Source organism: Argopecten irradians, chromosome 8, assembly GCF_041381155.1.
Source record: "Argopecten irradians isolate NY chromosome 8, Ai_NY, whole genome shotgun sequence".
NCBI classification, from domain to species: Eukaryota; Metazoa; Mollusca; class Bivalvia; order Pectinida; family Pectinidae; genus Argopecten; species Argopecten irradians.
The window spans coordinates 9,549,738-9,565,690 of NC_091141.1; the positions used below are offsets into that span (position 1 = coordinate 9,549,738).

Sequence of the window (15,953 nt, forward strand, 5' to 3'; positions counted from 1 at the left end):
AATTGTTGTTTGTCCTTTATTTCTGGCTCGTATGTACACTTGTGTTCCCGAGGTAATTAATACCTTGCATCAGAGGTCAAACACCCATCATTAGTTCTATATCCATCCTTCTTACAAAGATGACTAGATCGTCACTGTATAGGAATGAAATTAGTGATATGTGTGTGGAGTTGCCAGTGTGAGAGGAGAGGGGTGACCTTATTCACTCCTGGAAATACATTTTCCAAATTAGACTCTTCTACTTCAAGACCTGGGACAGCCCATTATAAAATAGACCTGGGACAGCCCATTCCCAGCCCATTATAAAATAGACCTGGGACAGCCCATTAGAAAATAGACCTGGGACAGACCATTAAAAATAGACCTGGGACAGCCCATTAAAATAACCTGGAACAGCCCTAATAAAATAGACCTGGGACAGTCCATTTAAAAAATAGACCTGTGACAGCCCATTATAAAATAGACCTGGGACAGACCATTAAAAAGTAGACCTGGGACAGCCCATTATAAAAAAGACCTGGAACAGCCCATAATAAAATAGACCTGGGACAGCCCATTATAAAATAGACCTGGGACAGCCCATTATAGAATAGACCTGGGACAGCCCATTATAAAATAAGACTTGGGACAGCCCATTATAAAATAGAACTGGGACAGCCCATTATAAAATAGACCTGGGACAGCCCATTATAAAATTTCAGGGGTGAATGGGGTATTTTAATGTGCAACCTATCTAGTCCTATGAGATGGCGAAAAGCCGGAGTCCCAGTAGAAAACCTGTAACCTACATTTGTGGAACGTAGTTTTCTGTTTATCACCCTCGTCAGAAACAGCCCTAGGGAATCAAAACCAGGCATTTTCTATAATTTTATGAAACAAATTCCAGACAGCCAAACAAATTCCAGACAGCCCACACCAGCAGATTATACGTCGATGTATTTCTCAGAAGTTGTACCTCATCTAGTCATCTGCTCTTTTCTGTGTATTTGAAATATCTTACAATTAACATATAGCCCTCATATTTTTCAAATTTGTTAATCGTTTCCACAGGAATAGCCATGCAGTATCATCAGATAATCCTACATTAGATATCTGATGTAATAAATTGTATAGCCCATGAGCAATGAATACACAGAAAATTACAGTACCCAACAACTGTCCTACTTTATTCCGACAGAGCAACCAAATGGTGTTGGACTTGTGGCACTTGTAGTACGTTAGAACACTTTTACCACTTGGCCACTCAAGACCCCAATTGGTTAATTAAATGAGAATCAAAGCCATGTTGATAATTGGCAACGATAATCTTAAATTGAAAGAATCTGGAATGGATGCCAAAACCGGAGAAACATCACAGGTCTTCAGTCAGCACAGGAAAACTATATCCCATGGTTTTTAAACTCAGAACTTAGAGATGAAGGCCAGGCTGAGTGGTATCCAATGGTAATCATTGAAAGAAGATCTTATTGTCTCCATCACAAATCTTTATCTGGCAAGACTTACTGCAGGCAGTCTTCTGTTATGAGGTAAAGGATGGTGCTGCTGGTATAATGTTGATGATGGTGAATTGGCATTGATATACGATCATGTCACTGGAGTCCATTTTTTACATCTAAGTTTGATTTTAAAAACTCTGGGCAAAAATACAACAAAAACACCTTTTCTGAACTTAAAATTTGTTTATTTATTGCAAAATTCCTATGCATCAAGCACTGGTATTTCATTTCAACTTGCACTTGTGAAAAAATGTATACTATGATTTTGGAAGTTTTTGAACTTCACATGATTATAATGTTAAAAAAAACATGAAAAAATAATTCTTATTGACTTCTTAATGTGAAAAATATCTTAAAAGTTTTCTGAAGTGAAACCTATACTTATGAAATATACTGTACTACATCAAATTAAGCGTCGGCTCTACAAAAAGTCAGCCTTTTGAAAGAAAGTTATATATAATATATATACACAACAATTATATGCAGAATATCGTTTACACAAAAAGCTAGCAAGCAACAATTACAAAAAGGAAAAAAAAAATCTCAATTCTTGTTGTAAAACATTCATACACATATCAACAAGTCTATAATTATTAATTTTTACCGGGCAACTGTTTGTCACCATGGTAACCAATCATCATCCTTCATACATGACCCCCATATCACAATTTCGTCCATATTCCTAAGTCTGTCATATTATGCATGACATTTCCCCTCGGGTAATTAAACCAGTTTTCTTTCCTATAAGGGTACATATTTAACCATTATTGACATTGGCCCCATACATGCACGAACAGTTTTATTAGTGAATTGGCAGAGCTATCTCATTCTTTAATCTCCTAATCAAAATATGATCACAATAAATAAATATAAATAAATTCTAGGAATCCTACAATCTTCCAAATGTAATTTTTTTTAAAGAAAATGTTTTTTTTTTACACCTTCAAAGGACAAACTTTTTTTTCAAAAGGTTAGCACTTACATATTCTCTATGGAATAAACACTTTTTTATTAATCAATACTCTTGAGGTTAAGGCAATCCTTGATATTTCTTATAAACAAAGTTCTATGCATTTGTTTCATGAATCTCCTCATGACATTCTCCTTTTCTTCAAAATTCCATGATTAAATTACCTTGATTTTTTAAAACGGGGTTCATCTTCAAAAGAACCAATATACCTGACAGGTGAATATGGTCTTCATTCTTTGATAAATCTAATCTTAACAGAAAAAGATATCACATAAACTTTCATGACTGTTGAAACATCCTGCGTACAAAATGCATGAAAAAGTACAAGACATGTTATAAACACGGATTTTGTAGTGAGATCACATACAGAAAGAAACAAATTCATCATTGATTTTAAATGTGCCTCTTTTTCAATAACATTTTTTCACAAAATAGAATAAGAAAACAATTCCGTCAAATTGATCATTAAAGAACATCAAAAGCAAAAAGCTGGATGAGAAACACTGAATGAAACATTCGATGGTATACACGTACAACAGTTAATCCGCCCTGTACGTCCATCACTCTCACGACAGCACCAGTTGCATAGTTCATAATTCAATAAACAAAATCGGAAAATATCAGTTTCAGTGTAAAAGGGACATGTACATATTGGAAGATTTTTGTGGGTAAGTGACATTTGTTGGAGTATGAAACTGAAACAGATTTAGATAAACAGTTGTATAATTTGAGTTTTTCAGCAGGTGATAATACCGATTCATTTTCAGTTGAGACAATTCAAATCCGCCTTGACAATTCAAATCAGCCTCTTCAAACTAAATAACATTTTACGAAAGATCTTTTTTTTACTAAAGTGTTACATACTCTCTCACAAGCATGCACAAATATTTTGTGTCAAATTAAGACTCATTACTTTTCTCTCCCCTCTCAAATTCTTTTCAGATTTTTGTTTAAAGAATAGAAAGAATAGGTGAAACATTTGTTTTAGAATAACATTTTAGTAAGTAAATTTCAAAATTTGATCACATTCAACAGACTTTAAACATTTCAATCATGCAATTAGGTTCTGTTAATACTTGATTATAAATATATTGCAGACATCAGATTGGGTGTCATTAACACTGTCCTCACTCATTTGTTTCCAGTACAAAGAAACGTATGGCAAGCTTAATCTTAAATGCTTGACTACAAACTACATGTACATGTACTTATATTCCAGAAGGAATTACTGTTTGTAAAAATTTGAAACTTTATAAATAATTTCTGCAGGGCTGTTCATCAGCTCGAGCAGACTATTTTGTATAACAAATGGAATCCGTACAAAAACGGCACATAAGGCAAACATCGGAAACAGCAATTCAATGAAATTTAAGTAAGATGCAATATTTCCACGTACGGGAAGGTGCCATACGTGTTCAATACTGGAACACAAAGTAAGTAACCCCAACAAATCGGTTGTCATGGCGACAGAAAACCGACCTTAGCAGCACTCGACGACGAAATTTGATTGGTGGTTCTGTAAGGTATACAATAAAATAATATGATGGACTGGCTATACGGAGTATGGTTTGAGAAGTTTATTTATTCCTATAAACATTTAACTGGTCTGTCCATTCTGTTGTCCACTCTGTCCATTCTGCTCTCCTCCCCAATTCTTTTTGTACTGCTTTCGTCCGAATCCCTCGTCGTAGTTTCCCCGTCTGGCAAACAACTGTTTGAAGTGGGGAGTACAGAAAATTACCCCCTCATTCACTGACATGTTTTTTGACCTGAAATGAGAAGAATAAAATAAATTTAAAATATATAATATTTCAATTGTATCTTTTGTTATCAAGTTCAAAAGAACTTGAATGCACCAGTAGTAGTCCATGAACACATTAATTATCACAAAAGATATTGTTTAATGTTAGCAATGGTGGTAATTAAGACATATATAAACTTTATCACAACATCCAAACACTATCAAACCTGTAATAGAGAAACATTATATCACAGTCAAGGTGGTGATCATGTGATTTAAAAGTGAAAGTGAAAGTACTGGTAGATACTGGTAAACATTTGAATGGACACAATAAAACAACGTGTAAAAATGGTAGGTACATGTACTTATTCATATCACTCATGTCAAAATATTTCAGTAAAACTTTGACACTTAAATACACTTTAAATGTGAGAGATGTTGTTTATTTGGGACACAGCATTGATTTTAATTCTGTGAATCGTTATTAAAGAAGAATTTTATTCAAGAAATTCATGCTCAAGGACATACCATTACATGCAATTGAATGTTACAACCATGCAACTTTTATCTCAACATTTTTTTTTCAATTTGAAAATAAGTCTCTCAACAAAAAATCATTTCTACTATACTAATATAGTTAAAGCATGTCTCTGATAAAGTGTTTTTGTTTTGTTTTTAATCAGAATTTCAACTATTTAAATTTTCATGCAAAACAAAATATTTGATTTAACAAAATAATTCTTTCTTGGAAGATTTTGTTAATGCTCTGTAAAGCTTAATTGCATTCATTTTGCATGCAATATACATACCAAATGATAAGTCTTCCCCTGTATCTTGCCAGCTAATATTGATTATTGAATATCTTCACTTCTGACCAAATTATTAGTTTTGTTTTTTTTTTCTTTAATAATTTTTCAGTGAGTGCATATAATCATATACTTTATAACAAAAACCCTTAATTTCTGGTGTTTGCAGAATTAGATAATAAGTGCCGAAATATATGTAATATGTGCCAAAATCATCACAGGAAAATTTCAGGGGAGATAACCAAGAGTGGACAGATGCATCACTTAAAAGACACAAGAAGCCAGTACTAGAATTGTTCCAGGCAATTTTCTTCATTTATATTTCGCTGCTGAAATTTACTCACTTTCTACCATATTTCTCCAAATATATAGCAGCTTTTAAAACAAACGAAAGTTTCATTTGGAGGAATTTCTGGTATATATTTCTTTTACATTGTTAAAAGAATAGCAAAAGCATATGTTTCAAATGTTCCTTATTAAATCTTTCAATGCTCATTTTTTTTTTAAATCACTACATTCATTTTCTTACTTTTCTGACATGAACTATAGTATGGTAAGTGACATGAATGAAGCATTCCCCTTAGATTTTGTATGATTAATGACGACATGTAAAAGCGAAGCAAAATAATAATTGAGATAAAAAAAAATGATTATATATAAAATGACAATATTATGAAGTATATTTGTGCGCTCACTTTATAAAAAGAGAGAAAAAAATCAAACTGATAACAATAAGTCACATAATATGATAAACAAAATAAAAATAACTGGCACAAAATAAAAATCAGCAAAATGAAAGCAGAATGATTAAGATAACAAGAGCTAAAATATCTGCTCATGTACGTATTTCAATATTTTTGTCATTCTATGAAAGTTTGCAATAAAATTGTTTTGATATTTTAAGTGGACTATTCTGACATTTGAATTTGTTTGGTTTGAAGTCAGCTAGGTTATACTCATTCCAAAAACTAAGGCTCTAATGTTGATTTATTGGAATAAATAATTCCGAAATAACTAATTTTCAATAAAATGAGTATAAGGTGTGCTTGGGACCACATACAGGATGATGCGGGCTAAATTAAGGACAGAACATAGGATCTGGTACCGAGGACTAAACACAGGATCTAGTACTGAGGACCAAACATAGGATCTGGTACTGAGGACAAAACACAGGATCTGGTACTGAGGACCAAACACAGGATCTGGTACTGAGGACCAAACACAGGATCTGGTACTGAGGACCAAACATAGGATCTAGTACTGAGGACCAAACATAGGATCTGGTACTGAGGACCAAACACAGGATCTGGTACTGAGGACCAAACATAGGATCTGGTACTGAGGACCAAACATAGGATCTGGTACTGAGGACCAAACATAGGATCTGGTACTGAGGACCAAACACAGGATCTAGTACTGAGGACCAAACATAGGATCTGGTACTGAGGACAAAACACAGGATCTGGTACTGAGGACCAAACATAGGATCTGCAGTACTGAGGACAAAACACAGGATCTGGTACTGTGGACCAAACACAGGATCTGGTACTGAGGACCAAACACAGGATCTGGTACTGAGGACCAAACACAGGATCTGGTACTGAGGACCAAACATAGGATCTGGTACTGAGGACCAAACACAGGATCTGGTACTGAGGACCAAACATAGGATCTGGTACTGAGGACCAAACACAGGATCTGGTACTGAGGACCAAACACAGGATCTTGTACTCAGGACCAAACATAGGATTTGCAGTACTGAGGACCAAACACAGGATCTAGTACTGAGGACCAAACACAGGATCTGGTACTGAGGACCAAACACAGGATCTAGTACTGAGGACCAAACACAGGATCTGGTACTGAGGACAAAAATACAGGATCTAGTACTGAGGAACAAATATAGAATCTTGTACTGAGGACAAAATATAGGATCTAGTACTGAGGACCAAATATTGGATCTGGTTCTGAGTACCAAACTCAGGATCTGATATTGAGGACCAAACATAGGAATTGGTACTGAGGACCAAACACAGGATCTGGTTCTGAGGACCAAACTCAGGATCTGGTACTGAGGACCAAACATATAAGGATCTGGTACTGAGGACCAACATAGGATCTGGTTCTGAGGACCAAACTCAGGATCTTGTACTGAGGACCAAACATATAAGGATCTGGTACTGAGGACCAAACATAGGATCTGGTACTGAGGACCAAACATAGGATCTGGTACTGAGGACCAAACATAGGATCTGGTTCTGAGGACCAAACTCAGGATCTGGTACTGAGGACCAAACATATAAGGATCTGGTACTGAGGACCAAACTCAGGATCTAGTACTGAGGACCAAACACAGGATCTGGTACTGAGGACCAAACATATAAGGATCTGGTACTGAGGACCAAATATAGGATCTAGTACTGAGGACCAAATATAGGATCTGGTACTGAGGACCAAACATAGGATCTGGTACTGAGGACCAAACACAGGATCTGGTACTGAGGACCAAACACAGGATCTGGTACTGAGGACCAAACATATAAGGATCTGGTACTGAGGACCAAACATAGGATCTGGTACTGAGGACCAAACATATAAGGATCTAGTACTGAGGACCAAATATTGGACCTGGTTCTGAGGACCAAACATAGGATCTGGTACTGAGGACCAAACATAGGATCTGGTACTGAGGACCAAACATAGGAACTGGTACTGAGGACCAAACATAGGATCTGGTACTGAGGACCAAACATAGGATCTGGTACTGAGGACCAAACATAGGATCTGGTACTGAGGACCAAACATAGGATCTGGTTCTGAGGACCAAACATAGGATCTGGTACTGAGGACCAAACATATAAGGATCTGGTACTGAGGACCAAACATAGGATCTGGTACTGAGGACCAAACATAGGATCTGGTACTGAGGACCAAACATAGGATCTGGTACTGAGGACCAAACATAGGATCTGGTACTGAGGACCAAACATAGGATCTAGTACTGAGGACCAAACATAGGAACTGGTACTGAGGACCAAACATAGGATCTGGTACTGAGGACTAAACTCAGGATCTGGTTCTGAGGACCAAACATAGGATCTGATACTGAGGACCAAACATATAAGGATCTAGTACTGAGGACCAAACATAGGATCTGGTACTGAGGACCGATCATAGGATCTAGTACTGAGGACCAAACATATCAGGATCTAGTACTGAGGACCAAACATAGGATCTGGTACTGAGGACCAAACATAGGATCTAGTACTGAGGACCAAACTCAGGATCTAGTACTGAGGACCAAACTCAGGATCTAGTACTGAGGACCAAACATAGGATCTGGTACTGAGGACCAAAACATAGGATCTGGTACTGAGGACCAAACTCAGGATCTGGTACTGAGGACCAAACATAGGATCTGGTTCTGAGGACCAAACATAGGATCTGATACTGAGGACCAAACATATAAGGATCTAGTACTGAGGACCAAACATAGGATCTGGTACTGAGGACCAAACATAGGATCTAGTACTGAGGACCAAACATATAAGGATCTAGTACTGAGGACCAAACATATGATCTGGTTCTGAGAACCAAACTCAGGATCTAGTTCTGAGAACCAAACTCAGGATCTAGTTCTGAGAACCAAACAGGAATTGGTACTGAGGACTAAATGCAGGATCTGGTATTGAGGACCAAACATAGGATTTGCAGTACTGAGGACGAAGTTGGAATGGTATACAATAAATCTAAACAGTAAAACAGGACACAGAATCAAACATAATATGTATACATGGACAACAAATGATACATAATACATAAAAAATATATATAGTGTAAACTAAACTACATAATGTAGACATATTGCAGTTAAGATGGCAATGGATTGGTAAGTGATGAATGTGAAATTGATGTATGAATGATTCAGAATGTTTTTGTAAAACTTGAAATGGTCATTTGAATATATTCATGTTAGAAGCAGGCTATATAAATTGACAAAATTTAAAATTAATAAACCTGTACTTGCCTATAGCTTTGTACTCTAATCTTAATGTCATCAATTTCATAATAATTATAGCAAGTAGGAAAGCATTAGAAAAAAATTTAAATGTCGTAGAACAGTTTTACATTTTACCTTACTCTTAACATATTTTCTACTTCTTTTTGAAAATATATTGGCTTTTCATATTGTCTTAATTAAAGTACATCAGTAATTAATTTGAGAGATAGAGAAAAAAAAAGATTTTTTTCCCTATTTTTGTAGATTATAGAGCAATTTGATATTTCTTTTTAAAATCTAGACATAATTTTATTTGACTTAAGTAAAGCTGGATTTTTATGAGAGCTTTCCAATATACAAAGATCCCCCCCTTTTTTTATTGATGATTAAAACTAGTATATTTTCAATTACCGGCATTTCTTAATTTAATCAATATTGCATTGTTATTGCATTTTTTGTTTCAATTCCTCAGGAAATGCTAAATTCTCTAATAAATTGGGCAATGCACTGTTTGCAAATGAAGAATACAATAAGCATGTGTAGTGTAGAATATAGATATGGTGTTGATATGTGGAGAGATAGAGATTTAAATCCTGAATCCTTACGTTACAACGGCATTGCAATGTGAACACCTAACACAAGCCTTGTGGTATAGACTTTTGTTGACTTCCACTTTTTCCAATGCATAGACTGTTTTTCCGCATGATGCGCACTTGTCGAGGACAGGTACAAAGCTTGGCTTCTTCTGTACAAGGGAACAAAATCACCATGGTAAAAAAACATCAGTCATGTAACAAAGCCAATCATTGGTTATTGCCATTTTCAGCAGCAGCCAATCAAAACTTTGGCCATGCTTTGGTTCAAGTTATTAGTCATGTGACTTGTAGATTGTCCAATGAACAGTCAGATTGGAAATATCTTCGCTTGATGATGTTTGATTGGTTCAGATGGTTTTCTGATTTTTTAATTTTATTTTTTTAATCGATGATATGCTGCATGTTGACTCTGTATATCTCTAAACCTCTCTTACCAGATTTTTTTATGATATTTATTTTTTACGGCCCTGTCTATACTACATCCCTTTTCCTCTATGATCTCCCATTGCCATTCTTATCTTCTGTAGTTACTAAAAATGTACTGAAAATTCTTATCTGTAGAATTCTGTAATAATCACTCCCAAGAGAACACTCTCAAAAACACAAACCACACTTTTCATGTAAAAATTTCAAGATGCAAATAAGACATGTGCAGAAAAAAACAGCCATTTCAAACCAGATGTATCTAAATAACAATGTTAATCTAAGTATTACAGTAAATACTATAACTTTCACTGGTTTAATAAATTATAACCTAAAATCTTATTAAATTATCCTTTTGTAACAAAACATTTGTCTTTTTTTCTTTCTTTTTTTTTTGTAAATTACACCAAAACTTTATTTCTTTTTTAAAAAGTAATTACAGATGATAACATTTTTAATGAATTTTATTTCGAAATTACAAATAAATCTAGAGAAAAATCCAAAACAAATAAAACACTATCAGTTATCAAGATATAACTAATAGATATTGATTTAAAACTTGAAATTATCAATATCCAATGTCTATAACTTGACATGTCTAAATCTTACTAAATCTCTATAAGCTTATCCACCATTAACGTCTTATAAACCTTCAGCATTAACTCTACTCCATCTATACTTACTATACTTATCTATATTACTGATAATCGTTATGACATAATTAAACCAAGAATATTAATGAACAATCCTACATTTAAATCTATTTTTGTCCATCTACCAATCAAACACCATGCAAAGCCTTCAAGCCTTCATCCTATTCATGCCTAACAATACACTTTACTAATGAACAAATTTTGAGCACCATTTCTAACAGCAAATTATATTGGTAGCTTATGTAATTTTAAACTGATTCATAGCGAAGTTTCAATTCATAATTTCATCAATTAAATATTTTTCCCAAATTATGAAGAAATTTAATATTCTTTAGATTTAGAAAATTTATCCTTTCAGAAGTGAAATTGTATACTTCCAATCTGTCTGTCATTGGAATTTAAGTCTATAAAAATACATATTATTGTACATATAAACTCGGGGGTCATTTGTATAACTTTCTAACTCTAGAACTCAGCAAATACAATTACATAATAAACATGCCACTGAATTAGACAGATACTTGTTCTCCACTGGAGAAAGATAAACCAATTTTCTTATCATTAATAGTTGATAGATTTGAAACGGAAACATAAATTATAACACTCATAAAAACTTATTTGTATCGCGTCTATTTCAGTGGCTATTAATTAACATGATTCAAAATGCAATTTAATTACTTCAATATGCATAATTATCCGGAACAAATTATTCAACATGTGAACAAATCATTACATACAGTGTATATAACAAATGCATTTCCATATACAGTATTAGATAGAATACTTATATATATATAAAGGAACTAAATACACAGCAAACAAGCAAACACATACTAAGATAGGTAACACACATGCATTTTCCTATGGAAACTAGATCAAACGTAAAGTAGGGGTTAGTCTATAGTGATGCGATTGAGAGAATATAAATACTTAAAATATCACTGTTCTCAGGCAAATACATGCATTTTAAAGTCTCACCAGATTAAATCAATGCTTTGTTTTTTTAAATATCTGTATTTTCTTTAAAACTCTGACATGTATTTATATTATAGGCATTGAAAAATGCATTTTAAGATAATTTCAGATATATAACTCAATTAAAATGAAACCATGCTTTTTTAAAAGTCGACAGAAAATTCAAAGTATGATGTATAGTTCAGGAATTAAAATATTTCACAGTATATTCATTGTGCATTAGAGCATGTCCGCCTACACAATCTCAAATGATTTTTATTATGTGTATCAACCCACTGATATGGCACACAGAAGTTTAATTGAAAGGTATGCAAACTATTCCAAGTAAAACTGATGCAAAAAGAGGAAGGAATTTTATCTGATATACTTCTTCACCGAACGGACATTTACAGACTCGGTGCTGTATATACTGTAGGTATAGTGTATGTATGTAGAGTACTGGAAGATATAATATTTTTGAGATTATATTTCTGTCTTACAGTTGCTATTGGCACTTCTTTTTCACTTTCTATGGGAGCCTGATCGTGTTGATCAGGAGTCGGACTATCTTGATCAGGGATACCCTGATCCTCCTCCTGACCATGATCACCACGGTAACCATCACCATGGTCACCTGGTTCAACACATGGTGGCTGAAAAGAATGTTCCAAACTTAATACAAGGGAAGCAAACGTTTTTTGGTTTTTTTTTAACTTCTAAAAGCAACCGTTATCCATCAATCCATCCTACCCTAACAATTACCCATAATTCCAATATGCCATCACAGTCTAAAAATGCTTCAATGCATTTTATTGTAAATATGAATAAGCATGCACCAACTATCCATCTACTGATCAATTAACTATTAAGTGAATGAAAATCTAACAGTTATTAGAATAATTTAAATTCTTGAAAAACTTTAATACAATTACATTATATTTCCTGCTTGGTACAAAAATAGATCATGTTCAATAACTTAAAATTATTTAGAATGTTTTTCCCATATTTCTGAGATTTGGAAAACAAAATGAAGATTAAAAGGTTGATGTGAAAAAGTTTTGAAATCAAACTGAAAAGGTTGTGAAATTATTAGGAAAGAAATGGGTTCACTTTCAAATCAAATAGGTTAGAATCATGATTTTAAAATTGGATTGGAATTTAAAGTTATAAATTCACCACAACCGGTTTAAAAAGCACACCTTTTAACTCATTCACCCCTGAAATTTCATAATGGACTGATCGAGTCTTTGATTTAGAAGAGCCTAAATGTGATTTCGGGGGTAAGGTTGATATAAGAAATGTCAATATTACCGAGATTTATACCACTCATATTACTCTATAGCATTATCATCATGCTTTAATAGCTACATTTATTGACAGATCATATATCAATTTCTGAAAAATTCCAAGAGAAATCAAAATTTCACAAGACAAAAGGGAGATAACTACTGTCTTGCTAAAATGTGATAAAACTGGAATTTTCCTTTCAGGAAAGAAACTAAAATCCTTGGTCTACCGAGGGAAAAAAAGAAAAAAAAAAGAGGTTAGATTTGAAATGATAGAAAAGAAATATACAATGATAATTTTTATTCTATAAATTATCATAGTATAAGGGAACTTACACCACTTTCTTCTTGCTCAAACATCTTAAAATTAAAGAAAAGAAAACAACATTTTACATTAAAACCACAACACATAATAAATCAAAGCATGCTTAAAGGTTTCACGAGAGTCTGCAGTTTACATCCCCATCCCTGTGACATTGAACCCTAAACCAATCCATGCAAGGAAAGAAACAAAAAAAAAATAATAATAATAATAACAATCCATGGACTTAATCATATTTCTTAAATTGGGCTTCTATAACAGGTAAAATTATGATATGTTTATTCCTGGTATAGGTTATATATTATCTAGAGTTGTCAGCTAAATGGTCAAGTCATAAAATAGCAAGAGGAGGAATGACCAACTACAAACACACAAACATGTTGGTTGATATGAAAACAAAGAAGAATATGCCTCTTAATATACCAGACAAAACCTGTACTTTTATTGTAGCAATTATGCCTGATGGCCTTCAGATTACATTCCAAACAACTTCTGGAAGAAAGCATCCATTGATGAAACTCTATGGCACTATTGTCTCCAACAACAACAAAACCACAACATATGAAACATAAACCACATTGATATAGAAACAAAACACCCTGGGGATTAGAGGTTTGAATTTCCTCCAATTTGAAAACAACCTTGAAGAATACTGACCCAGAAACATGGAAACGTATTGATTATTTCATCCAAGCATGTCAAGATCCATGTTAACATTGTTTAGGGCTATTAACTGGTGAGTATGCGCATTGTTATCAAGAGAGAAAAGATTGCATGAATAACAAATAGGACAAAAGGTCACATGAATAACAAACAATACAAAAGGTCACATGAATAACAAACAATACAAAAGGTCACATGAATATAACAAATCAAAGATCAAACTATCTGGATTGTATAGGACCTGGGATGAGAAAACAATAATTTTTACGCTATTGAATGCCTCATGTGATCGCAAAAGCTTTCTATCCTTATAATTCTCTGTATAACATTTAAGTACATTGAGTGACTATTAGTCATCACTTTCCTACAGAACTGTAATTACAACTAACAACTATATATCCCTGTAACATATACCCACGCTCAGTTCAATTTCACAGCCCAAGTACTTAAATTAATGCAATTCAGCAATTATCTATCTATAACTCTGGCCAATGACAATGTATCTATGCTTAGAGGCATTATAAACCTCTAAGAATTTAGAATTTCATTTCACAGGCATCAGCGTTCACTACAAACTGCCTATATGGTAACCATAAATGACCATTATTTAACAGCAATGGTTACCAATCATCAATAAGCTTTATCTTAACAACCACCTCTATATAAAGACCACCTGCTTAATAAGACCACTTTCTTGGAGTCCCAAATGACCCATGTCAATACAATTTGACCGTGTATAAAGAGCACTTGGCTTTAAAACCTTTGTACCTTGGGTGGTCTTTAAAGACAGGTTTCACTCACATAGTAAATTGTTTATCATTAATAGTACTCAAAGAGTTTCTGATTGATTTTTCTCTCTCAATATTGATCCTATTTGGCCATCCATGTTAGCCCTATTGACCAAACTGCAGCTGCAGGTTTGGGACAACGGCTTCTCCATACATGGACCTAGAAAGACCAGACCAGTAATTGGTCAGACAGATGGGTAGTCCTGATAGAACATGTCAATTAGTTAGCTTGGTATGGCAGTACTGGCACCTATCAACAGGTACTTCAGGTTTTAGAGCTATCAGACAATGCTCTCATTCAATATTCATCTAAATAAAGGCTGGCTACTGAGCCTGGCCATACATAAGGCAATGAATACGACGACTGGTTACCATAGAATGGTGGTATAGAGGTATCAGAGCACAATAGTACCAGCAGACAGAGGGGCCATGGTACATGTATAAGTCTGTATTTTGTCTTCAAAGTTCGTATAGACCCCTGGGACAACACATCAACCTACAGACATTGAATTATCATTTGAAAGAACTTTTTGGCCAGAGACTAAAAACAACAGGCATGGCGAGAGTTTTTACCAGGCATTTGATTGTATACAAACACTGGTATAATTTATGGCTATATGGGACATGGTATTTTAGGCTTTGTGCATTAAATTGTATTGTCATGAAAATTACAGAATCAATTTCCATCATATCGGGTAAACTTATTGATAATCTATTGTGTTAAGTGATCAGGTAATAGAAATCCCCTGGCTGTAATGACCAGTAATAAAGCCCTCGACTACTCCAATCATTCCTTGTATAGCAATCCATCAACAGCCATACATGTCCCCAGTACACTGAATCCATATTAGGAGCTAACCCAATTAGATCAAATATGGCCGTCTAGCACGTTAACTCAGTAATCTAAATGAATAGTTGGTATCATAAAACCCATGGGATGGTACATTGTCAGCTGGTCTCAGAATATGGCAGGGTGGCCAAGAACTGATAAAACCTTTCTATATCACCACATAGTATACTGGTGCGAATTATGAAGCATTTCCATATCCTTGAAATATAACTGTAGATTTGGTGGCACCATGTATTTTTACTACTATGATAGGAGACAGCTAGGAATATCTTCGAACACTGTGGTTCTAGATACAAATATCTATAGACAGGAGATGACTCAACTAATGGACCAGTCCTATGGTAACTGAGTCATTAAAGATATCGCTCTAAATACAACATATTCTATATCACACAAAAAATCATC

At 34.2% G+C, this 15,953-nt stretch overlaps 1 protein-coding gene across 18 annotated transcripts in view; it reads right to left on the reverse strand.

Annotated features, from left to right (window-relative positions):
• Nucleotides 1-1,659: 1,659 nt before the first annotated feature.
• LOC138329296 (xin actin-binding repeat-containing protein 2-like) overlaps nucleotides 1,660-15,953 on the reverse strand; it is a 141,151-nt gene continuing 126,857 nt past the window's right edge. For 8 of the 18 annotated variants that reach the window (XM_069276180.1, XM_069276178.1, XM_069276175.1 and 5 more), the window contains 4 exons: nucleotides 13,262-13,285; nucleotides 12,140-12,292; nucleotides 9,619-9,758; nucleotides 1,660-4,235 (listed from right to left, as the gene is read on the reverse strand). In XM_069276180.1, the coding sequence (XP_069132281.1) occupies nucleotides 4,064-4,235; nucleotides 9,619-9,758; nucleotides 12,140-12,292; nucleotides 13,262-13,285 (489 nt within the window). In that variant the 3' untranslated portion in view covers nucleotides 1,660-4,063. The remainder of the gene's footprint in view (nucleotides 4,236-9,618; nucleotides 9,759-12,139; nucleotides 12,293-13,261; nucleotides 13,286-15,953) is intronic. The other 10 variants (XM_069276183.1, XM_069276181.1, XM_069276184.1 and 7 more) reach the window with 6 other exon arrangements.